The sequence below is a fragment of the Dasypus novemcinctus genome, chromosome 6 (genome assembly GCF_030445035.2).
Source record: "Dasypus novemcinctus isolate mDasNov1 chromosome 6, mDasNov1.1.hap2, whole genome shotgun sequence".
NCBI lineage: Eukaryota > Metazoa > Chordata > Mammalia > Cingulata > Dasypodidae > Dasypus > Dasypus novemcinctus.
The window spans coordinates 19,238,386-19,265,979 of record NC_080678.1 but is presented as its reverse complement, the minus strand read 5'-3'; the positions used below and the strand labels follow the sequence as shown (position 1 = coordinate 19,265,979).

General features: G+C 38.2%; 1 protein-coding gene across 2 annotated transcripts in view; it reads right to left on the bottom strand.

Annotated features, from left to right (window-relative positions):
- The window catches only part of CACUL1 (CDK2 associated cullin domain 1), a 91,255-nt gene that overhangs the window by 47,723 nt on the left and 15,938 nt on the right, over positions 1–27,594 (bottom strand). For both annotated transcript variants that reach the window (XM_004471528.4, XM_071215650.1), the window contains exons 2-3: positions 13,951–14,077; positions 12,955–13,057 (exon numbers count right to left, since the gene is read on the bottom strand). In XM_004471528.4, the coding sequence (XP_004471585.1) occupies positions 12,955–13,057; positions 13,951–14,077 (230 nt within the window). The remainder of the gene's footprint in view (positions 1–12,954; positions 13,058–13,950; positions 14,078–27,594) is intronic.

Sequence of the window (27,594 nt, the reverse complement as noted above, 5' to 3'; positions counted from 1 at the left end):
TCTGATTTTAGAACACCAAGAGCCAGGGCTCCGTTTTCAGTTTATTGGTAGTATGACAGTATAGCTTTATATCTCTGGTGTCTGTAAGAGTGAATCAAAGTTAAGCAGTTTTGACCAATTACGATTAAGTTTCTCTTAGTTTCCATTACTAATTGGCTTGAGAATCAAACTATCAATTTAACAAGATTTAGTTTGAAAGACATCAAAATTATAATTTTATTAAAATGAATGGTTTAAATGTAGTTAGTTAACTTCCTTTTAATTAAGAGTTTACAAATACTCATTTCAACCATTCTAAATTCATCCCTATTTAAGAATAAAAATGGAAGTATTTTCCTCCAGAGTCCTCTTTCCACTTCTTTGTCTTTGTTGTCTCTTTTCCTCAGGATCCTGAAATTAGGCTAGAATAATTGGTGCTATTTCTACCACTTGAAAGTTATTGTCCCAGCCCTAGAACCAAATCTATCTTCCCAAACAGTATTTAAACAGAATGCAAGTTCCAAAACCACTGACTAAAAGAAAAAAAAAAAACTGCCAGAAGGAGCACAACCTAATAGGTAACTGACTATAACATAAAACATAAAAAGCTACTAGATCTGAATGTCAGAATGTTTATTTGATAAAGTGAAAATACTCACAATTCAATAAAGCAAATGAATATATGCAATAAACACACCAATACTCCTGGAGGGGAGGGGAAAATGTCCACTATAGCACCATTGGATTCTGAATTCAGAAGTAAATAAAAATAACCAAAATGAATGTCATTTAAGACAGTTTTCAGAGTAAAGGACTTTATGTCCATTTCAATTATCCAAACAGATGTGGGACAAAATGCACTAAATATTCTAAAGGCTGTCAATTCAAATAACTATTGTAGCAGTCAGAACAGGCTAAATTAAGCTGTAGTAACAAACAACCCCAAAAATCTCAATAACTTAAAATTTCAAAGCTTGGTTAAACAAAATGTGGTATAGCCACACAATGGACTATTCAGCCACAAAAAGGGACAAAGGAAAGAACTGTGAGAAGATGGAGTAGGAAACTTGAGAAATCAGTCCCTCCACCACAACTATTAAACAGGCAGGAAGTGTCTGAGTCAACTCTTTTGAAATTCCAGAGTACAGCAGAACACTGTGCAGCACCCAGGGAAGAAGGGGCAAAAGAGGATGGTAAACTGCAGTGAACTGCAGTCTCCAGGCAGCAGCTGTTGCCTATCCCCCAGCCTCACAGCAAGCAGCTTGCTGGTGCCAGCGTGGGATATAAAGACCTAGTTCCCCAAGATCCAGGGGTCTACAGTCCAACAACTAATCACTGCTTTTGATTAGCTACTTCAGAGTGCTGGGGTACCTGGCTCTGAGGGCAGTCACTGTTCCAACCTGCCCCAGACAGAAGAGCAGAGGAGTCTTAAAAAGACCTTTCCTCAAAACTACAAAAAAACACAAACAAACAAACAAACAAAAAACAGTTAAAGGGCTTCATTTTCTGGGAAAGCCCTGAATCAAGAAAATATAGCTTCTAAGAACCATAGAAGCAGCTCTCTGGGCACCCTTGATATCCCTCCCCCTCATCCCTTCCCCAGGTACTGGGGAACTGGCCAGCACTCCCTTTATGGGACCCTAGCCTCCTTCCAGCTGTGAAAGATTGACATGGGAAACTCCTCTCCACCCCCTGCACCCCCATCCCTCCAATTTATATTCAAGACAAAAGCAAAAGCAGCTTGAGACAGCTCAAGCTGCATAAGAAACAACTGAGTCAGGTGACCTAGTGCAAAAGCTTACCTGCTTTAAGACCTGCGGTGAGGAACCCAGGAGAGGGAGAATGTGTGTTTCCTAGAGAGTAGAGGGGGCTTTCAAAATCCTATAAACAGGGGAACTTTTAAGGCCACTAGCAAGGACAGGCCCAGCACAAGACAGAGGCCAGAAAAGACAGGGGGAGCTCTGCATTTTGCATTCACCTTGAGCTGACCTTCTTGATAGAAGGGCTGAACACAATTTACAATGACTGTGAAAGGTGTTTTTGCATTGGTTGTTTGGTTTTGTTAGTTCCACACACTCATGAAAACCTGTCATTATACTGCCTGGATACAAATTGAAGAAACAGACAGCTCAGGGACTAAATCCCAGAGTGAACATTTTAAAATATTAAAAGTACAGCATACAAGTAAAGATTATAAGACAAAGAAACAAGAAATAGCAGACCACCCGAAAGAAGATAAAAATCCAGAAAACATCAACAAAGAGGACAAAACTGGGGACACACTAGACAAAGACTTCCCAAAAAATGATCTTCCATATACTCAAAAAGAGGAAGGAAAATACAGACAAAGAACTAAAGGATATCAGGAAAATAATGAACAAACAATATGAGAATCTCAGTGAAGAGACAGAAATTTTTAAAAGAATCAAACAGAATTCCTCGATTTGAAGACTACAATAACTGAAATGAAGTTTCTAGGAGGGTTTTAACAGCAGTACCACATTAATGAAGGATGTTGTTCTTAATGTGGGAAAATGTGGGAGGTGTGGGGAGCGGGACATTAAGGGAATCCCCGATATTTTTTTTATGTAACATTTATGTAATCTAAGTATCTTTTAAAATAAAAAATAAAAAAAGTAAAAGACAGCAGATTGGACATGGCAGAAGGAAAAAAACAAAAAAATAGTGAACTCAAGGACAAGACAATTGAAACAAGTCTGAGGACCAGAAAGAAAAATTTTAAAAAGCAAAAAATAGTCTAATAGACCCATGGGACACTATCAAGCGTGCCAATATATGCATTATGGGAGCCCCAGAAGAAGGAGACAAGGAGCAGAAGTACTTAAAGAAATAATGACAGAAAACTTCCTAAACTTGGCAAAAAGACATGAATATGTACATCCAAGAAGTTCAAACACCAAACAGGATAAACTTGGAGAGAAATATGCCTAGACAAACTGCCAAAAGCAAAGGACAAAAAGAGTTCAGAAAGCCACAAGAGAAAGGACTCCAACCATTATGGACAAGGGAGTCCCAATTAGATTAAATGCCAATTTCTCATCAGAAACCATGTAGGCAAGGAGACAGTGGATTGAAATACTTAAAAGGTTGAGAGAAAATAATTGCCATCCAAGAAGTTTCTTTCAAAAATGAGGGGAAGATTAAGACATACCCAGATAAACCAAAGCTGAGGGAATTCATCAACACAAAAATCAGCTCTACAAGCAAGTTAAAGGGAGTTCTTCAGACTGAAAGGGAAGGACACTAGACCAGGGTTTCTTTTTTTTTTAAAGATTTATTTATTTATTTCTCTCCCCTTCCTCCTCCCCCCCCCCTCCCCCCGCCCCGCCCCGGTTGTCTGTTCTCTGTGTCTATTTGCTGTGTCTTCTTTGTCTGCTTCTGTTGTTGTCAGCAGCACAGGAATCTGTGTTTTTGTTGCGTCATCTTGTTGTGTCAGCTCTCCGTGTGTGCAGCACCATTCCTGGGCAGGTTGCACTTTCTTTTGCCCTGGGCGGCTTTCCTTACGGGGCGCACTCCTTGCATGTGGGGCTCCCCTATGCGGGGGACACCCCTGCGTGGCAGAGCATGGGTCAAGGAGGCCCAGGGTTTGAACCTTGGACCTCCCATGTGTTAGACGGATGCCCTAACCACTGGGCCAAGTCCGCCGCCAACCAAGGGTTCTTAACCAGGGATCCATGGAAAGATTTCAGTGGGTCCATAAGCTTGAATTGCAGAGAGAGGGGGAACTTACATCTATTTTCCCTGACCTCTAACTGAACTCTAGCATTTCCTTCACTTATGAATGTATACAATAAATTACAGTACTATGCACTTTATATCACATTATAGTTGTTACACATCTTGAAAAATTGCTTACGCTCATCCATACTTCGAAATCGCAGGAGTTGTTAGACCCGACCCTAGTTGAGTGTCATAGAACTATCTGCTGCTACATTCTGAGAAGGGAGAGGTCCATGGTTTTCATCTCACTGGCAAAGAGGTCTGTGGAACAAAAAAGGTTAAGAACCCCTGCACTGGACAGTGGCTCAAAATGGCATAAAGAAATAAAAACCAGCTGATAAAGGTAACCATTTGGGTAATTAAGCCAGCACTATTGTATTGTATTCTTGGGTATGTAACTCCACCACAGGTGCTAAAATGCAAATACATAAAAAAATTTGACAAATCTATAGTTCTGAAAATAAATGCACAAAAACAATTTGTTACAAGTACAAAAAGAAAGTGGGGGAACAGAGGAATATAGGAAGAGTATATGTGTACACTACTGAAGTTAAATTGGAATCAAATAAAAAATGATTGCTAAATATTTAGGATGTCAAATTTTAACCCATGGTAACGAAAGAAAATATGAAAAAAAAATATCATGAAATGAGAATGGACTCAATATGATATAACACAGAAAAATCAAATAAATATGAAAATAGGCATTAACAGAAGAATTGAAGGTCAAAAAAGGTACAAGACTTACAAAAATTAAATACTAAAATGGCAGAATAAAGTCCTATATTATAAGCAGTTGCTTTAACAAAAATAGATTAAACTCTCCAGGCAAAAGGGAAAGACAGGCAGAATGCATTTAATAAAAAAAAAAAAGCACAACCAAACTGTATGCTGTTTACAAGAAACATACCTCAAATTGAAGTGGATGTAGCTCAAGCAATTGGGCTTCTGTCCACCATATGAAAGGCCTGGGTTCAATTTCCCAGGGCCTCCTGGTGAAGGCAAGCTGGCCCATGCAGATAGCTGACAGCCCAAAGAACTGAGAGCAGACAGTGAGTGCAAACAATGGGTGGGGTAATAAATAAGGTAAAATAAAAAAAATTTTTAATTAAAAAACAAAACATAAGCCCGTTGCTAGTAAAAGGATGGAAAAAAATATGCCATGAGTAGTAACCAAAAGACAGCTGGGGTAGCTATACTAATATCAGATATTTAGACTTTAAGTCCCAACTGTTACAATGGACAAAGAAGGTCATTACATACTGATAAAGAGGTAAGACATAAAAATTATAAATACATATGCACCAACAGTAGAGCTTCAAAATATATAAAGCAAATATTGACAGATTTCAAGGGAAAAATAGGTGCTTCTACATTAACAGGAGAATTTAATACACAACATTCAATAGCAGATAGGACATCTAGAGAGAAGAGCAATATGGAAACAGAAGACTTAAATGATACTTTAAACCAACTAGATCCAAAAGACATACACAGAACACTTCACCCAACAGCAGGAAAATGTGCACATTCTTCTCTAAGTGCACATGGATTATTCTCCAGGACAGACTATGTTTGGTCACAAAGAGTCTCAAATTCAGAAATACTGAAATCACACAATTTGTATCCTCTCCAACCACAATGGAATGAAGCTAGAAATAATTTAAAAATAAATGGAAAATTCAAAAATACATAGAAATTAAACATATTCTTAACAAATGGGTCAAAGAAGAAATCACAAGGGAAAAGTGAGGCAAATGAAAATGGAAACAAAACATACCAAAACTTATGGGATGCAGCACAGGCAGTGCTGGGAGGGAAAATTATAGCTCTAAATGCCTACATTAAAATACAAAAGATCTCAAATCACAGGCCTTAAACCTCAAAACTGGAGAAACTAGAAAAATAAGAGCAAACTAAACCCAAAGTAAGCAGAGTCAAGGAAATAAAGATTAGAGCAGTGATAAATGAAACAGAGAATTTTAAAAACACTAGGGAGAATCAACAAAATCAAAAGTTGGTTCTTTGTTGGGGAAAAAAAGATCAGTAAAATTTACAAACTTTTACCTAGACTAATGAAAAAGAGTGAGGACACAAGTAAAATTAGAAATGAAAAGGAGACATTAGTACTGACCCCACAGAAATAAAAAGGACTATAAGTGGAAGAAATGGACAAATTCCCTGAAACATACAAAATTCCTACACTGACTCAAGAAGAAACAGAAGGTTTCTAGTAAAGAGAACGGATTAGTAATCAGCAACCTCTTAACAAAGAAAAGCCCAGGACCAGATGGCTTCACGGGGGAATTTTACCAACATTGTAAGAATCCTGTCCGAACTCTTCAAAACACTGAAAAGAAGGGAACACTCCCTTAACTCATTCTATGAGATTAATATCACCTCATGCAAAGACAAAGATATCAGAAGAAAATTATCCACTATCCCTTATCGATACAGATGCAAAAGTCTTCAACGAGATACTAGCAAACTAAATCCAATAGGACAACAAAAGAATACGCTGATCACATAGGATTCATCCTAGGTATACAAGGGTGGGTCAACATAAAAAAATGTAGAGCAGCAGACTTGGCCCAGTGGTTAGGGCGTCTGCCTACCACATGGGAGGTCCGCAGTTCAAACCCCGGGGCCTCCTTGACCCGTGTGGAGCTGGCCCATGCGCAGTGCTGATGGGCGCAAGGAGTGCCCTGCCACACAGGAGTATCCCCCATGTAGGGGAGCCCCGCGCGCAAGGAGTGTGCCCCGTAAGGAGAGCCACCCAGTGCGAAAGAGAGTGCAGCCTGCCCAGGAATGGTGCCACACACATGGAGAGCTGACGCAGCAAGATGACGCAACAAAAAGAAACACAGATTCCCATGCCGCTGACAACAACAGAAGCAGACAAAAGATGCAGCAAATAGACACAGAGAACAGACAACCAGGGTGGGGGGAGAGAAATAAATAAATAAATCTTTTCTTTAAAAAAAAAGAAAAGAAAATTAATGTAATACACCACATAGGAAAAAAAACACATGATCATCTCAACTGATCATAAAAGGCACTTGACAAAACCCTTAAAAAAAACACAAACTAGGAATTGAAGGAAGCTTCCTCAACATGATAAAGGGCATCTATAAAAAAACCCACAGCTAGCAACATACTTAACGGTGAAAGACTGACCGCTTTCCCTCAAGTTCAGGAACAAGACAAGGATACCCATTGACACCATTGTTATTCACCACTGAACTAGAATAGAAGCCAGAGCAATTGGGCAATAAAAGGTAATAAAAGGTAAAAATATAGAAAGGAAGACATAAGACCTATTTGCAGATGATATAATCCTATATAAAGAAAATTCTGTAAAATCTACAATAAAACTACTAGAACTAATAAATGAATTCAGTAAAGTGGCAGGGCATAAGAGCAACATCCAAAAATCAGTAGTGTTGGGAATCAGATGTGGCTCAAGCAATTGGGCTCCACCTGCCACATCAGAGGTCCTGGGTTCAGTTCCCAGTGCCTCCTGCGGAAGGCAAGCTGACACAACAAGATGATGCAACAAAAGAGACACTAAAGAGGCAAGACAATGAGATGACAAACCGGGAAGCTGATGTGGCTCAGGAAATTGAGTACCTCTTTTCCACATGGGAGGTCCTGGGTCTCATTCCCGATGCCTCCTAAAGAGAAGACGAGCAGACACAGAGAGCACACAGCAAATTGATACAGAGAACAGACATCGACAGCAAACAAGATGGGCAGGATAAATAAAATAAATTTTAAAATCTGAATAAGAAATCAAGAGAAAATTTCTATTTACAATAGCAACTAAAAGAATCAAAGTTCTAGGAATAAATCTAACCAAGGATGTGAAAGATTTCTACATAGAAAACTATAAAACATTGCAAAAAGAAATCAAAGAAATGTAAATAAATGTAAATACATTCTGTATTCATGGGTTGGAAAACCCAAAGCAATTTACAGATTTAATGCAATTCCATTCAGAATTCCAATAGTCTTTGCAGAAATGGAAAAATCAATCATCAAATTTACATTGAAGGGTAAGGAGCCTAAATAGCCAAAGCCATCTTTAATTTAAAAAAGAAAAGAAAATTGGAGGACTCACACTTCCTGATCTTAAAATGTATTACAAAGCCACAGAAATCAAAGCAGGATAGTATAGCACAAGGACTAACATAAAGACCAATGGAATCAAATCAGAGTTCAGAAATAAACCCTCACATCTATGGTCAATTGGATTTCTTAAATTTTTTATTAGAGAAGTGGTGAGCTTACCAAACAATCATGTATAACGTGCAGAATTCCATACATCATCCCTCTAAAACACCTTACACTGTTGTGGAACATTTGTTACAAGTTATGAAAGAACATGCTCAGACTATTACCACTAACTATGATCTATAGCATATACTTGATTTCTTAAAATTTTTATTTATTTATTTTTTGCCAACTGGATTTTGACAAGCATGCCAGGTCCACTCAATAGAGGAAAGAATAGTTTCTTCAACAAATGGGACTGGGAAAACTGGACAGCCACAAAAGAATGTTACTCCTACCTCTTGGCATATAAAAAAATTAACTCAAAATGGATCAAAGACCTAAATATAAGAACCAAAACTATGATACTCCTAGAAGAAAACACTGGGAATCATCTTCAAGATCTTGTGCTAGACAATTGTTTCTTAGACTTTACACCAAAACATGAGCAACAAAAGAAAAAGTCAATGGGACTTCATTAAAATTAAAAACCTTTGTACATCAAAGGATTTTATCATGAAAATAATAAAGACAATATGGAGAATGGATGAAAAAATTCAGAAACCACACATCCAGTAAGGGTTTAATATCCAGAATATATAAGGAAATCCTACAACTCAACAACAAAAGACAAACAAGTCAATTAAAAAATGGGCAAAAGACTTGAACAGCTATTTCTTCAAGGAAGAGATACAAGTATTCAAAAAACACATTAAAAGATGCTCAACATTATTAGCCATTAGGGAAATGCAAATTAAAATCACAACGAGATACCATTTCATATCTTTTACAATGACTACTATTTTTCTTTAAAACCATAAAATAAATGTTGGAGAGGATGTGGAGAAATAGGAACAGTTGTTCATTGTTGGAGGGAATATAAAAATATCTAGTTGCTGAGAAAAGTTTAACGGTTTCTCAGAAGTATGATCTGGCAATCTCACTTCTAGGTATAAATACATACTCGAAAGAAGTGAAAGGGATACAGGTATTTGCACACCTATATTCATAGTAGCATTATTCACAACTGCCAAAAGATGTAAACAACTCAAGTGTCCATCAAGAGATGAACTTAAAATGTGATATATACAAACAATGAAATATTATTCAGCTGTATAAAGGAATGATGTTCTGATACATAAAACAACATGGGTGAACCTTGAAAACATGTGAAGTGAAATAAGCCACAGACAAAAGGACAAATATTATATGATCTCCCAGATAGAAATTCTATCTTCACAGATAGAAATTCACTGTGTCAGAAACTAGAATACAGATTACCAAGGTCAGGGTGAGGGTGTGGAATGGGGAGTTAATGTTTTAATTGGTACAGAGTTTCTGTTCCGAATGATGGGAAAGTTTCGGTAATGGATGGTGGTAATGGTACCACACCATTGTGAATGTAACCAATACCACAGAATTATATATTTGAATGTGGTTAAAAGGGAAATTTTTAGGTAGTATTTGTTACCAGAATAAAAATTTTTATAAAACCACTAGAGGGGGCGGGGCTGCGAGCAGCCATGTCGCCGGGTTTCCCCTTCTGTTCAGGTCTCGTGAGCCTTGTCTGGAGGACAATTTCAGAAAAAAAGTACATAGCTGTTCTTCTGGATTAGCTGGGCCCAGGACCCCTGGTCTTCAAAGTTTCTTGGCGAGTTGAAAAGCCGTAGTGAGTGCATTCAGGCTGGCCCAGGTCATGCGTGCAGCCCAGGAAGGTGGGCAAGTGGGCGCCTTTTAAAAACCGATTCTCTTCAGATATTTGGTCAGCATCTATCTAGGGGAGGAACTGCGTGTCTACTCGTGACAAGGTGCCCACTTGAGTCATCTGCCAGCTGGCCTCAGGGTGGTGGCTCCAAAGGCAACTCGCACGAGTACGCGGCAATAACATCACAGGCTGGGCCGGAAGGTGGAGGCAGGTGGAGTGATGTCACAGCATGCTGGCAGGATGAAGCAGGTGGCAGTGACGTGCTGGCCCAGTGGGGAGTATTTATCCCTAAGGACTTCATATTGATTGAGGCTATCGAAAATGGAAATTTTCATTTCAATTTCCAATGGTTAATGGATAGCATATGGAATACAACTGATGTTTGTGTAGTGGTCTTGTATCCTATAAAACTGCTAAATGGATTGATTAGTTCTAGCACCATTTTTGTCTATTCCATTGGGTTTTTTTTTGCATAGATGGTCATGCATTTGCGAATGGACAATTTTGCTTCTTCCTTTCCAGTTGGGATGCCTTTCATTTTTTATTCTTGCCTTATTGTACTTGTCAGAACCTCCAGTACAAAGTTGAATAGAGGTGGTGAGAGTGGACATCGTTGCCTTATTCCTGATCCTAAGGGGAAAAACCATTCTTTCACTATTAAGTACAAAATCAGCTGTAGGTTTTATGGTGATGCACTTTATCAGGGTAAGGAAATTCACTTCTATTCCAACTATGCTAGGAAGAATGGATGTTGGATTTTTTTCAAATGCCTTTTCCATGTGTATTGAGATGATCATACGGTTTTTTTTGTTTGTTCATATAGTGAATTACATTGAATGTTTTTGCATAAGTCAAGCCTGAATGAATGCCTGACATAAATCTCATTTGATCATGGTGAAAAAATGAAACCATTAGACTACAGAAACAGTAAAAGCTATATAAACTATGGACTAGACTGAATAGCATAACTATGATAATCTTGTTTCATTACTTGTAACAAAGGTACTAGACCAAAGCAAAGTGTTAACAGGGAAAAGTGCGTGCATCAGCAGCGTAGGGAGGAAATGGGATCTCTGTGTTTTCCCCATGATTTTTCAGGAAACCTACAATTACTCTAATAAAAATTTAATGAAAAAAAAAAAAAAAGATTTCCATCAACCAACCAAATCAGTTTTTTAAACTGCAATTGACTGAGAAAGGCAACAACAATTCTAAAGTTAAGGGTTTTTAGATTAATCAGGTCAACAATTAGGGGGATGCTGCACTAGTCCAGGCATGAGCCAATAATGACAAAGAATAAGGTGGTAACAATGGGAATGAAAGGGGACAGAAGAGACAATTCGATCAACCTTATTACCTAGAAACAAAATAAGGGAGGAAAAAAGAGTCAGAGATGAATATGAAATCTCAAGCTTGAGAGAGAAACTGATTTGGGAGAAGAGGAATTTAGATTTAGACAAGAATATGAGATGTGTATAAGAAGAAATCCATGCTGAAATATGTCCAACAAACAACTGACGTCCTGGTCTGAGACCTCATCTCCAAAAGCATGGTGACTGCTAAAAGTTGACAGAATGTTCTAAAACTAATCAGATTTATTTACTATACTTGTAAATCAATTTTCTCTCTCTAGTCATCTCTTTCCATTCATTGGTACATCAAAGAAGAAGAAAAAAGAGGTTGGAAATTCACATTTTGAAGTTGTGGGGATATAGAAAATAAAAATAAAACAAATAGAGAATTTCATGTATCACATTTAAAGAAGAGAGGGGTTAAGGCTAAGAGGGAGAGGGAAAGATACACATATATACACACAAAGCAAAATATTCTGTATCACAGCTTCAAACAACCCAGGAGCATGTTTAAAAATAAAAATAAAAATAAAAAGATACCAGCAGTGAAAAATATAATACTAAGGAAAATACAAAGTGGGGTTAGCTATTTACGTGGTTTTTCTTTAACAACAAAAAACAGGTAAGTTACTAAAGTAGTGGGAAAGTCATTGTTTCCAAAATGAAAATTTTTAAAAGGCAGCAATTATGCTGTCATAAAAATACTTCATTAAAAGATTTTAATTTGTTGAACCTATCTCTGAAAGCAGAATTCTCTAGTTTAAGTCAATAACATAAAAATACCCAGGAATATAAAACATTCTTTCATATATTCATCAATCTCCTCAACAAGATATGCCTGTGGCTAGGGATAAATAAGTCATTCTGACATATAAACTATACAAACTGCCAGCTATTTTAAGATGCCCTTGACAGAGGCTGATGCCCTGAAGTTCCAACTCATTGATTTATCACCCCAACACTAAATCTCTGATTATCTGCCAAATGCAACTCATCCCACAGTCTGGTTTTGGCTCATTAGTAATAGTATTATACCTCCCCTCCCGCCCCCCCAAAAAAAATCAGAGCTGCAAATAAAACCTTTCACACAAAAGTTTTTTTGGCTCATGGGGATATTCTTGTTCTGTTCCCATGAAAATTGCCCAACGTTCTTTTTGAAATAGGGAGTATACCAAGCCACATACTTGTAACAATGACCAAATTAATATAACACCTTAGCTTCTAGAAGACATTAGGATTAATGAGCATACAAGGCTAATTATGCTACTCTTTCCGTTAGAACAAAATTCAAATTTACTTGCTGAGCATTCACTCAGAAAACATTTGCTGAGTTGTAATTGTGCCAGGCACTGAGAATAAAAAGACAAACAAGACAGAGTCCCTGTCCTCAAAGGAAGACCTGTGAAGCAGCCAAACGTGGAAACAGAATGAATATATCATGACCATTGGTCTAACAGAGTTGTTATTGCCAAGTGCTCCCTTAAACTATTTTCTGAAACTTGCCCCAGATTTTACAACTGGGATGATGTTCATCTACAGAGGATTTATAAACAAAACGTTGACTTCAGTTGTTTATATTAGTATTAGAAAAACAGACAAATCACTCTTCAAAAATAAAAAGCTCCACAAAAAATTTAAACGTACATATGTAAAATTTATGAAAGTCACTCAGTTTTAAAGTTAACAGGGGAAAGGTTTTAACCAAAAGAAATTTTGACATGGTAATAAATAGCATCAGTTAAAGTCTGAAACATTCAATCTAAAAATTTCTACGATTTAGGGCAAATTTTCAAATTAGTATTCTATTCTAAAGATTAGCAAGAACTTGCATGAGTATTAAACAGGCTTATTCCAACCAGTCAGAAAACCCCAAAGAAGCAAGTCAATACATTTTTTTTTTTTTACCTGCAGCTCCTTTGAGACTCTCTCTAAGTGATTAGTTATCTTTTTAATCAGATCACTATACATCTGTTCCGAGTGCTGCTGGCATACACATTTATACACGCAACTGTAAAAAGCCAGAAAAACCAAGTTAATAATGAAGCACTTGACTCAATTTAAGATTTAAAGCATACTTTGATATATACAGCCACTGGTCAAATAATTCAGGCCTTAAAAAAGTGACCAACCACCACTTTTAAATAAAACTTTTACTTTTCACCCCCAGCAACCCCAGTTTTCAGATAGAAGAGCTATTACTACCAGCTGCAAATAATCTATTTTGAGTAATCGATTACATATGTAATCAATACTAGGTGCTACTCTGAAGGTCTTAATATGTCAACTACTTATAAACAAGGCGCACTCTTGCACTCATTTTATGTCAAAATAAGGAAATGATAGTGATTATCAGTAGAGAAGTTTCTAACTCACAAAAATGTTTGCCAAATAATCTTTTTGGTATCAGTTATATGGAACAATGTAGTTGTCACTTTCCTCCTCTGTGACTGCTAATCTCATATGCCACTCCAGCTCCTCATTTATTTGCTGCTTCCACTTACCAGGAACTAAGAAACAAAATAATCAACACTAAACATTAAGAGGTTAAACTAGCATCTCCCTGAGAGACTGAAAATATCTATTTTTCCACCAGTTACTTCGGTTATTCCTGTTTTTTTCTCACTTACCTCCACAGTTTCTGCACTAGGTATGGGTAGGGTGACAATTGGGGTGGCAGGAGTCTATTTTCTAGAAAAGTTGGGTTTACTCTATTTTGATTTCCAAACCATTTTTGAAGTAAAAAGTATAAATCGAACTGCCAATCCATAACTGTAGGGTATACAAATAGTTACAGAGTCTCACTTTTTATGTACCTTGCTATATACATACATAGTCATAATTCAAATTGCCATGCATGTCAATATACTCTTTCAAGCCCAGGTAAGTTAAATCTTGACTCACCTGTATATCTGTTCATAGGATATGGGGATATAGTCACCAGGACTCTGGGTTAAAAGTTGATCTATGGCACCATCCAATTTTGGCCAGTATGTGCTCTTATAATCTTCAATAGTTATAACATTCATTACTAAAAGTACAAAGTGAAATAAATATTACTATATGCCACATGTAAACACAAATGATAGCAATTTTGAGCTTTCAAATTCCTATTATTTAATCTCTGATTTTACATTGCTACTCTATCACCTAAATACATTCCATTACTATCCCACCACACACATGCGCGCACACACACACACACAAACAACCTGGTCAGAGATTTTAAGCAGTCATGAATCATGATTTTAAAAGGATTTACTATGAATCTGTCCATCTTTAAAAGTAAAACAGCAAGTACCACTGGTTTCTTTTCCCATTTTCCATAAACTGTTATCAGTGGAGCATTCTCAAATACATGTTGTCACTGATATAGCAAAATGGTCTGTCAGTGAGCCAAAATAAGGTTATGCAGTACTATGAACCCCAACAATCAATCTTTAGAGACATGCCTGGGAAAATCTGCCCAAAGATAGGACTGTAGGGATTAAAATCCAAATGCTACAGAACAAAAAAGGTTGCTAGAAAACTTGCTGGGATTTATGGCACCACCAGTAACCTAAGACATTACTACAGTTCTAACCCAGACTCTTATGTAACACTTGATAAATCCAACAGAAACAAAGTCAAATGGGAGTCTTACATTGAACACTTACCTCATTCCTACTGGCTGGTTCTGTTCCTTCACTATAGGTTTTATAATGCACTTATAACAGCTGGTCCTAACAACGTTGAAATCCAAGGGTAGCAGCTGCTTTACATCAATGAAATGCTAATATTAGAAAGAGCTACCCAAAACACCTGAGATATCCTGTTGTCTTATGCCCATCGCACCTCAGGAAATAGGAGGTAACAACTCCAAGATCAGGTATTTTAAATATTTACTTTACCAGAAACTGGGAATCAGAGAGATTAAGTGACTCCCTGAGAATACATGGCTAATTACTGACAGAGGTATCAGGTAAAACAGACTTTACCTAGCATCTTTCTATTCACATTATCAATTTCCAAATCTCGAACGTTCAGGTACCTTTCAAGATATGATGTATAGCCTATACTATTGTTTACACAATATTCTTTGTTTCAATTTACTTTTTATTAACTTAAATTTATTTTAAAGAACACTTGAATGAACTACTGATTAACAACACTTCTAAGTGAAAGACACCAGACTCAAAAGGCTGCATATTGTAAGATACCATTTAAATGATACTGATAAAGGAAAACAGATTAGTGGTTACCACAGTCAGAGGGCAGGGAGAAAGGTTGTCTATAAAGGGGTGGCACAGGGGAGTTTTAGGGCAATGAACTGTTCTGTATGCAAAGGTGATGGTAGGTACGCCACTCCTTGCATTTGCTAAAACTGATGAAACTGAACATAAGAAGTGAATTTACTATACAAAAATTTTTAAAAAATCAACCAAAATGTAGTAGTAAATATGGAATGCAAATTGTAATGAATCACAAAACCCAAACTGAAGGAAAGGGGGAAGAAAGCAGTATTTGGACTACACATAAGAATAAAGACAAAAAGAACAGTACAAGCACTCCTCCAAAAGAAAAATAGCAAAGGACAACTCACGTGGGGTGGCTTTTACTTTGAATGGAGGGTTAGGAGAGGGGAAAGGTGCGGAGAGCCACTGGAGGGTTTTATACATATCACTCCACCTTCTCTGTTGAGCATAAACTAAGGATAATATATTTAATTAGGAGGCTGTGAAGTGATGGGAAAACCAGGTAGTGGTGGTGAGGGCAATCAGAAGTCAGATTTTGAATGTTTTAAAGGGAGAACCAACATGATTTGCTGATGGATTGGATGTGGGATGAGAAAGGTCAAAGAAGATGCCGCCAAAAGAGGGGCTGATGTTTACTAAGATGAGGGCTCCAGGAGAAGCTGTTTGGGGGTACAGCAGACATTGTTAGTACCCCATTCATTCACCCTGTCCATGAAGACAGACCACACTTCCAGTTGTCAGCAGCTGTGCCTATCTCCTCAGTGCTCTCTCTGGCTACCAGAGCTTCCTCTGCCTATAGGCAGAAGTCCTCAACCAATGACTCATCAGAATTTGGTGTAAATGTCCCATGTCCCTTAACTCTCGGGTGAGATGGCTCCAAGAGTTCCCCACTGGAATTAATCGCTGCTTGCCCACAGTGTGACTTGCTTTACAGGCTCTTCCTTATCTTCCTGCTTTACCTCACACTCCCCTACAAGTGCTTCCTGGGATCACCCACCCACCCACTCCCAAAAGAAATGACTTGCACTGGAAAAAAATATATCAAAAATAAAAAAGCAGCATCATTTGCCATAAGGAGAAGGCAATGTAGACTTAAATACAATGTTATTAAACTCTAGCAAGGTTTTGGCCCCTGCTAAAGGTTCTGAGCCATAAGCTTGCTTTCCCTGTTAAAAAGTGAGACTGGCAGATGTAGAGAAGTGTTACAGCTAGCTCCAAAATACTACCTTTCCACTTATTTAATCAGAAGGATTCAGAGAAAGCTGAAAAAGTGATAACATTCTCACACTGTGATTCTAGGTTATTGAATGCCATATCTGAGTATCACCTAAAACCACATCACATAACTTGCTCTGCAATGGGTTAAGACTTGAAGACAGTAAATGTCATGCTCAGAAAGAAGATGCAAGTACCAGTACCATAAAGCCAAAAATTAGCACAGCAACCCCATGGGCTCCTTCACTCTTGAGTTCAATAAACTACAACGTAGGCTGCAGTTGGAGAGCACTCCTACTACTTAAGCACAGGCTTCACACTTTAGCAAATCACCAAGTCAAAGCTAAGAAGGAAGAGGAAGGAGAAACTAAAATGTAAAGTCCTACACCTGAAAGTATAAAATGAGTCCAATTACAAAAGGAGTGACTGCTGATGCCTTTCTGGTACCATGATTTCACACGGCTCTGCAAACATATGGAATCTTTTTTTAATGTTCTGTTTTTAAATGTCTTTGAAAAGAGACATTAAAACCAAAATGAGGGAAGCTGCTGTGGCTCAAGCAACTGAGTCCCATTTACCATATGGAGGACCCAGGTTCAATCCCAGGACTTCCTGGTTAAAAAAAAAAAAAGGTGTCCAAGACCTGGGCGGCAAAGGGAGGTACAGGGCCCTGCACACACGTAGCACCATGAAGACGATGATGCAACCAGATAGGGAAAAAAAAAAAGAAATGGCATATGAGTCACAGGAGAGAATCTGAAGGCCTATTTCCACACCCAAAGAAAGTTTATCTAAGTTCACTTTATATTTACACATACACACGCACACATATATATAATTTACATCTATTTTCACATGTATTTTACTTAGGGGAGAAAAACGAAGCCAATTCAGTTGACTTTCCACATTGGCTAACATAAATTTCCTCTCAGGAGACCAGTCAATCTCACAAAGTTGCAAAAGAATTCGCAGAACACAGACAAGCATCTGCAGAAGTAGAAGCAGTGTGAAAAATGACGATAAATTGGTATCCATTTGAAGGAAAAAAAAAAAAAGATGAGGATTCTGCATACCAATCTGAGATCAGCACTTAATAGGATAATCCAGAAAATTAAGATATTTGTTCTTTCTTTGCTAATCTCAAACCAACCCCTGATTAAAAAAAGAAAAAAGAAAAAACTATTAGAGATTTGTTCAGTTTATTTACCATTTGACACATATACCTTCAAAGTATATATAATCTTGAACTTTAAAAACCAGATCCTCTTGTTAGAGAAAGGTAATTACCGTCAACTTTGCCCATAGAAATTTTCAGACTAACCAAAAGAAACAGTAGCCAAAAATTTGTACTGTATGTAGAAAATAGCTATTTTACTAATTTTATTATAAAAGGCAACATGGAATGCTACAGGTTGGAGTGCCATAAAGTGATTATAGAAGAACAACAAGGTTGCATAATTTGGATAATATTTTTTCAACTTTTTTCTTTATTTCATGTATATTAGAAATAGAGATAATCAACAGGAAAAAATAAAAATTACTAATAATTCTATCACCATGTTTGTATATAGCCCTAGTTTTTTCTCAATGTGCATTCTAAGAGGTTGAAGAATATATTGATTTCTTGAATTCTTTTAGATAGTTAACTAAACTCTTTTTCTGTATGTAACATGCAATATCAGCAAATAGCCAAAATTAAAGCATGGAAACTGAACAAATAAAATTACCATTAAAATTACTAAATGTTAGCTAGATTAAGATTGTCCAGCTTGAAAATACGGACTACTTTTTAAGATCTGTTAAAAAAAAGTGTTATAAACTCAATACCTATAAGGCCCAGGCAGGTAACAAAAACGAGTAAAGCAAGCCAAGTCTAAGAAAATAAAAGAATGGCAAGGGTTTCTGTGAAGTGGAGAACGCATGTGCCTTCTAGAGACATTCAAGTTCAAAGACTTTTAAAACCCTCGTGTAAGCCTCAAAATACCATGCCACCAGGTTAAACCTAAAAACACATGTTTATAAGATAAGCTCATACAGTCTAAATCCTTTGAGAAATAGATTGATCTTTACTAAAGGAAAAGTGAAATAAACTCTAAAATACATGGGATAGATGGAATTTAAGGTTCAGGAAATACCAGGTTGATAATAGGAAACTTTTAGAGATGTATAATTCATACTACAGAAGAATAGAGATGTTCAACTCTCATACTTTTTTATCCAAAGAACTTATCAAAACTTGACATTATTATTTGCTTACTGCTGTTCTCCCTCATTCTAGACAAAAAGTCCATAGAGGAGGAATTCACTGTTATAAGCCCCAACTCCAAGCCGGGCCTGGTACATAGTAGGTCTGTTATGTCTATATGTCTGTTAAGTGAATTAAATTTTAAAAAGTTAAAATAAGTGCTTAATATAAATACAGCCCTAGGCATACTACTTCTAGGTTGTTTCAAAATTTAAATCCTGGGAAGCGGACTTGGTCCAGTGGTTAGGGCATGCGTCTACCACATGGGAGGTCCACAGTTCAAACCCTGGGCGTCCTTGACCCGTGTGCTGCTGGCCCAGGCGCAGTGCTGATGAGCGCAAGGAGTGCCCTGCCTAACCGGGTGTCCCCCGCATAGGGGCGCCCGATGCACAAGGAGTGCGTGCTGTAAGGAGAGCTGCCCAGTGCGAAACAAAGTTCAGCCTGCCCAGGAATGTCGCACAGAGAGCTGACACAGCAAGATGACAAAACAACAACAAAAAAAGATAAACAGATTCCTGTCCACTGACAACAACAGAAGCGGACAAAGAAGAACACGCAGCAAACAGACACAGAGAACAGACAACTGGGGCGGGGTGGGATGGGGGGATAAATAAATAAATCTTTTTTAAAAAAAATTTAAATCCTATTTGATTTTACACATGCTAAAGCAAACCAGTTCAGCCCCACTAGCCATTTGGGGGGGTGTTATTAATTCTTTGCAGGGGGAGGATATATACAGAAATGAAACAATGAAACCAGGCACTATCAATTCATATTTGGTCTACTTCAAAGACTGGTATATCAGGTTGTCTGTGTGGGGCCCAGTGCAGCATCAGTACCACCTGGGAACTTATAGATGCAAATTCTCAGGCCCTACCCAGACCTACAGAATCAGCCATCTGGGTATGGGTGGGACCCAGGAATCTGTTTTAACAGGCCCTCCAGATGATTCTTATACCCACAAGGCTTGAGAAACCTGCCTCATACTATTACAACAGCTTGGGACAGTCAGCAGTCACTTGTGTGTTCATATTTTCTCTGTTGCTAAAACAGGGTTTGTCTGTTTTGGAAACCTGAATTTGAGACTCAAATAAAGATGTATCAAAGAAAATAACAAGGAAAAGTGCACTTGTGACTGTTTTCATATCGAGACTCATAAAAATTCTACTCTTCCATGTCTTTTCTCTCCACCATAAGCTACCTTCATTTACTATTGACTCCTTAAGAATATAGTAATGGCAGTTAAAAATAAATATACTGTTTAGATTAACTATAATTAATTACAATGAGATAATCTGACAGAACAGATTGGGAGAAAAGAGCCCCGGGTTTTCTATTTAACTCTAGCTCACGTACATGATCTAAAGAGAAAAATTATGACTTCTTGTTGCCATGGTGTGCCCATCTGTCAATAACAATCTAGTAAATCTATGTTGTCCAAAACATTACCACCTGGTTGAATGTTCTGCTCTCTCCAGCACAAAGGGATGACTGAATTCTGTTTCAAGTATTGGACAGAGAAGTTAAAACCAAGGACAAAGTTAGGGTATGGGTGGAAACCCCAAGAAATGGAAAAGGAATGGTCAGAGTGGAAGAATAGACTCAGAATCTCAGAGCAAGGCAGTGTGTATTCTAATAAATAAATGTGGTTGGAATCTTTAGTATAAAAAAGAAAACCCCAGTTATTTGATATTGGCAAAGGAGACAGTGTTACTTGGTTGCTCCTAAAAGTTGCACTTAAAAGAAATAGTAAAAGAAGTTAACAAAAACATTAAAAATCTATTTCCTTATTAAGGGACAAATAACACCTGCACCGTCTACTCAGGTATATTTTAACTTGCCAATGGAAGAAGGCTGCTAAATGTTAAGTCCTAATTAAGCAACTTTTTCTAAGGTAGACTAAAGCCTTTAAAAGTTGTGTGCTTTAGGTGTGTCTTTGCTTGGGGAGTTTCTTTTTGGAGGTTGTTGTCTGCAAAATTCAACTTAAAACACTGGACACTTTAAAATGTCTACTGTGATCATTATGAAGTCATTCCTCTAAACTGTACACAAATAACTAGACAACTCTGATCCCTTATTTTATACAAGTCCTCATTAACTCATTCTTTAAGGGTTCCATGCTTCCCAACCCACTCCATGCCCTAAAGAGAAAAGAAAACCTTTTGGTCCAGTTAAAGCTTATAACAGAAAAGCGGACTTGGCCCAGTGGTTAGGGCATCCACCTACCACATGGGAGGTCCGCGGTTCAAACCCCGGGCCTCCTTGACCCGTGTGGAGCTGGCACACGCGCAGTGCTGATGCATGCAAGGAATGCCCTGCCACACAGGGGGGCCCCTGCGTAGGGAAGCCCCACGCGCAAGTAGTGTGCCCTGTAAGGATAGCCGCCCAGCACGAAAGAAAGTGCAGCCTCCCCAGGAATGGCGCCGCACACACAGAGAGCAGACGCGGCAAGATGATGCAACAAAAAGAGACACAGATTCCTGGTGGTGCTGATAAGGACAGAAGCGGTCACAGAAGAACACACAGCGAATGGACACAGAGAGCAGACAAATGAAGGGAGAAGGGGAGAGAAATAAATAAAAAATAAATCTTTTTTTAAAAAAAAGGCTTATAACATATCAACCATATCAAACTATATAATATGCTTTGCCTTGCTTCAAATAGCATCTCTCCTTCCCCCTAAACACTGTAAAAGTTGTAGAGGAAATACATTCCCTTACTGGTTTACTACTTAGAAATCCATACATTTTTCAATTTGAGGAAATATAAGGGAATTGTAGAAACTTCTCTTATCACTAGCATCTTCCAGAACCGAAACATAGCTGCAGAGGCCTACCAGCAAGATTGATAGCTGTTAGTTTAGAATCGTTACTACACAGCATTGTTCTCAGTAACAACAGGACACTTGAACCTGTGACACCACTGACTAACAAGAGATCCATGATGACTCCAACTAATCCAAAATCTTGCAAAAATCAAAGAGAAGGTACTTGCTCAAATGAGATTACACATAGTTTTAAACTTCTGTTGTTTCTTCCAAGATTTAAATTCAAGTCCATCTTTCCATGGTATTGAGATCAACAAAGTTTGAACGTTCAAGTAAAGCAGTGTCTGCTGAGGTGGATACCAAAAATAAGTGAACTCATCTTGTCCTGCAGGACCCTGAGAAACTCAGGGCTGAGAACATGACACAATGAATAGAAATGGGTGTGAGGGATGGGGATGAAGATTGGATGTAAAAGTCTACAGGCTAAACAGAAGGAAAGAAAGGGTTAGTCTGTGGGAAACTGAAAGCAAGAGGCTCAAGGCCTAGAAACACTGGAAAGGGAGCATAAAGTGCAGGACTGGCAAGTCAAGAGAAAGTCAACATAAATCCTTAAACATCTAGCCCAGATCCTTCTCATTAATTCTAAAATGCCATTGGCCTAGAAGAATATACTTACTTCCTGCTCCAACCACCACCCCCATTATTCTACCAGAAAGGAAGGCTCCTTCTCTAGAGAAAGTGAACAGTCCCAGAGAAAGGACATTCACCAATTAACATCTGGCAATCCCCCCTTCCTCCAAAAAAGAGCAGCTCTGCACCCAATGAGGCTGACCTTACTTGGCAAGAACCCCTATAAACATAAAATTATCAATAGGGGAAACAGACTTGGCCCAGTGGTTAGGGCGTCCATCTACCACATGGGAGGTCCGCGGTTCAAACCCCGGGCCTCCTTGACCCATGTGGAGCTGGCCCACGCGCAGTGCTGATGCGCACAAGGAGTGCCCTGCCACACAGAGGTGTCCCCGCACAGGGGAGCCTCACATGCAAGGAGTGCACCCCATAAGGAGAGCCACCACCCAGCACAAAAGAAAGTTCAACCTGCCCAGGAATGGCGCTGCACACACAGAGAGCTGACACAACAAGATGACGCAACAAAAAGAAACACAGATTCCCGTGCCGCTGACAATAGAAGCGGACAAAGAACACACAGCAAAAAGACACAGAGAACAGTCAACTGGGGTGGGGGGGGGGGGGGGGGGGAGAGAAATAAATAAATAAATAAATCTTTTTTTAAAAACCTATCAATTAGCTTTTTCACTCTAAATATGAATAGACAGCTAAGGATTACCAAAGATTTGCAGAAAATTTCAGACAAACAAAAACTGAAAAGATAAAACAGGGAGTGGAGGTGGCTCAAGCAACTGAGTGCTTCTCTCCCACATGGGTGGTCGGGGGTTCAGTGTCCAGTGCCTCCTAGAGAGAGGAAAAGGAGACACAAAAAGAGCACACAGCAAATGGACATAGAGAGCAGACAGTAAGCACAAACAACGAGGAGGGGATAAATAAATCTTTTTTTTTTTAATCAAAAAAATGTAAAACAAAGATAATTCAGAGACCAGAAGAAAACTTCTCTAAAAACTATTATTACAATCCTTGGAAAAATAAGATAAAAAATTAACAACACTGTCATTTAAAAAGCTATCAAAATGCTCTTAAAAATTAAAAGTATATCATTTTTAAAAATCAATAGAAAGAAAAAACCATGAAAGAACTCTCCCAGAATATTAAAAGAGAAACAGAATATTGCAAAAAAAAACATTTGACTACCAGTAATTCCAGAGAAAAGGAAGAATAGAAAAAAAATGAAAAGGGAAAAAAAAACCAGGTCACATACAAAAGAACAAGAATGAAATTGGCCCTGACTTCTCCACTATAACATCAAGTTGAAAATTAATGGAACCACACCTTCAAAATTCTAAGGAAAAATTATTTTTAGTTAAGAATTCTATATTCAAACTGTCAATTAAGTGTGAAAGCAATATTGTTAGATATGCAAGAACTCAGACTTTATCATCATTACACTCTTTCTCAGGAGGCTACTAAAAGATATTCCACAACCACATGCAAACACACCGATGAGGAAATACATCAATGAAAAGGAAGTCATCAAGAAACAATCATCGCGACTATTGGAAAAGACCTGAGCGGCAACGTGCAATGGTCCTAAAGAATAAACAGGAGCAAGAGGATTAACAGCATCAGAGGCAAACCAAAAGAATCTGATGTAAACATTACAAAAACTCCAGTGAAAGGTGTTTAGTGGATCTGATGAAGCTGTTGATAAGTTTTAAGATTTACCAAAAAAACTATGCAAGTATAAATAATATATCAACAAAGTTCTTCTGAAAGAAAATGTAATCTGAATACATTCTTGGCCCTTCAGTGAGTATTTATGTAAACGTGGTTTACTGATTGTCTTAGTCAGCCAAAGGGTGGTCCAGCTTAAAAGGCTTCAGCATCAAACTCCAACATCAAAAACCCTCAACTCTATAGGAAGCAGTTGTGGCTCAATTGATAGAGCGTCCGCCTGCCATATGGAGGGTCCAGGGTCGCCTCCTGACCCATGCAGTGAGCTGGCCCAGGCGCAGTGCTGCTGTGCACAAGGAGTGCCATGCCACGAAGGGGTGCCCCGGTGTAGGGCAGCCCCACACACAAGGAGTGTGCCCTGCAAGGAGAGTCACCCCACGCAAAAAAAGTGCAACGTGACCAGGAGTGGGGCCACACACACGGAGAGCTGACGCAGCAAGATGAAGCAACAAAAAAAGAGACAGATTCCTGGTGCCCCTGAAAATAATACAAGTTGACACAGAAGAACACACAGCAAATGAACAGAGAGAGCAGATGATAGGGGAGGGGATGGCAGGGGGAAGGGGAGAGAAATAAAATAAAAAATAAATCTTTACTAAAAAAAAAAAAAAAAGAAAGTAAACTACAGGTTACTAAGGGGGGAGAACAGGGAGTTTCTGTTTAGGGTGATGAAAAAGTTTGGAAAATAAATGGTGGTGATGGTGGCACAATATTGTAAATCCACGTTATCACTGAATGGTATACGTATAAGTGGTTAAAATGGAAAATTCTATGTTGGGTATATACATATATTTTACCACAATAAAACTTCTTTTTTTTTTTTTTAAGTGATGGACTCTGGGTAACAAGTTGAGGAATGGGAAGGGATGAAGCGGGGGAAAAATTGATTTTCATTATGTCTTTTCAAACAATACGACTTTTTAAATTATAAACATGTATTATCTTAATAAGAACAAAAACCAAAGAGTTTGGTGAGTCTCAAATCCTCAGAAAATGGGAAAACAAATCTAATGAAATTAAAATTTTGCTTCAGATCTCCAATATTCTAAGGTGAAACCTCAGGGTTTATCACCTGCCTACTGGACCACTCTACCTCAAGTTCCAGAGACACCTCAAAAGGGAGAGAGACAGAGGTGGGGAGGGGGAGAGGGAGGAAGGGAGATTGAAATTGGACAGATGCAGACTTCTCCCACATCTGGGTGAAAGGCATTTCCACCCACTCAGTCACCCAAATCAGCAAAATTAATTCTTCTTCCTCTTTCACCCCAAAATTTTGGGGACTCTAGGCCCTGAATACCTCCAAAATCTGAAACCTCTTCTCTTTCAAAGTTTTATTTGTCCAGCTATCATCTCTTGTCCAGACTATAATAAGACCTCCCAAATAGTCTCTAGGACTCCACTCTCTATCCTCTCTAGTCTAAATTGACACACCAGAACAAATTTTATCAAGCTGACTCCCTTACTTAATACCCTTCGGTGGCTCTCATGCCTACAGAAGACAATCCTACCTCTTTAACATAGCATGCCCTTTACAATGAAGTCCTTCTATGTACTCAGGCTTAACTTGTGCCATTCCCTCTCCTTACTCCAAAAATAACTTCAACTCTAGGTCTTTGGCACATGCTACCCTATATGCAAGGAATTCTCTTCACACCTACTGTCTCTCCCCATCCTCCTGGCAAACATCTATTCATTTATTGATTAAAATTCTGTTTTCTCTTTCTACACAACAAATATCCAACCACATGACAGGTATTGTTGAAGACATTGGGAACATAATAATGAAGATGGCAAGGTCCCTGTCCATGGGGCATATATATTAATGATTCTAAGTAAAACAATACTTCTTGAGGGAAGCCTTCCATGACATATCCTTTGTCATCACTTTGGAACCCTGGGCCCGATAAAAACAAAATTGATCTCTTTCCTCTATGCTACCATGTACACATAACTTTATCACAGCACTTAATCATAATGTATGAAAATTATCTGTCTCTCCATCATCTCCTACAATGAACTGTCTCATTTACTCACCAGAGGGTAAAATATTACCTCGGCATAAAGAAGACACTGAATATAAGTGTCTCTGGGCAGCACGTCTGCAACTACAAGTTACAGATCGCTACAACTCTCCATAGAGATTAAAATCAAAATATCCATAAAAGTAAGATGAAAATTAGAAGGCCAGTTTGCCCTGCCAAGACAAAAGGATATAGACAGTAATTTTGATATAGTGGTTTATGGTTTACAGTGTGGTTACATATGGTCTTTTTCTTAGTTTCATCAATGTCACTCTGCATGACACCCATCAATAAATGGCAAGACAAGATTCCCCATGAGATCCTGGAATTTGGCCAATCAATTAATATTACAATGATGTTTGCTACAGCACAACTTCTCTAGGCTGGAAGACAAGAAGATATCACAGATAGCCACAGATGCTACAAACAGTGTGTATTTTAAGACTGGAACACATTAACTGATCCACCTGTAAAAGGATCAACTCACTTGCAAATTGGTAAATAGGCCCTGATCAAGTAAAGGGCAACTCCATTTAGGATTTAATAAAATCAATTAATAATTTAATTCAATGCAAAAGTCAAATTTTATTACATTTTTGAATGAGTTAATTTTAAAAAGATAATTTCACTGAATTCAATTTTTAAAACTGTGAAGTTTTTGTTCATTTGGAGAGAACCTCTGGTGTATTAGGTCAAGTTAATATTTCTCCTCAGATCATGGCACATTATCATCAGTGCAAGATCCTTCCATTCATTCATTTGGTGAATGAATTCATTTAGTGCCTTTTATCCTCATACCTAGTCCTAGCAGCCTTTACCCCCAACACATTCAGACAGGGAACCATTCTACTCTGTTTAATATGTATTTTATTTATATGTATGCACCCCCTTTTAAGTACCTTCTTCTATTACAGGAATTGCATGGCAGACTGTATTATTATTCTCAACTATTTACCTCCTCTTCCTGTAAGAGACTTATATATTAACTGCCAGGTAACCTGCAGGGCCTCCTACAGAAGTATACATCCCCACTCTACTGACATTGGACTTGGCCATGTGATTTCCTTTGGCCCGTGGAATATGAACAGATGGGACCTATGCTATATCAAAAAAGAAGATTTAAAAGCCATTGTGTTTGTCTACTCTATTCTCTTTCCCTTTGCCAACAATGGCATGACCCAGAAAAGTGCTGCTCTTTAGCCTGGGCCCCAGAATAAGAAGCCATATGAAGCAGAACCACAGAGAACTCTCAGCCACTAACACATAATATGAGCAAGAAATATACATTTGTTGTTCTGTGAGGTTCTGAGACTAATGTAGAATGTAAAGTTAAACTAAATAATTACAGTTCCCAAATTAGGTTCCACCAATGAGATGCATCTGAGATTTGGAAGGCCAAATTAAGAAAAAGGACTATTATTGCTGTTACTGATTCTGGCAAGTAAGGGTTAGAGATGTGAGAGTTTGTGGCAGCCAAACTCCAAGTTCTAGGGTCTGGTCACTAACCGCATAGGTGAGGGTGGCAGCTGTGGTGATGTAAGAATGGTAGCAACAGCGGTGGCAGCAGTAACTTCCTGCCTCTGGAATACAGTATCAGTAGAGGGTCTTGTTGACTTCTATACCTCCAACCTCTCCAATCATGTATAAAGCACCCAATTTCCTGCATTAAATTCCTTCTTGTTTTGGATTCCTAGAGTG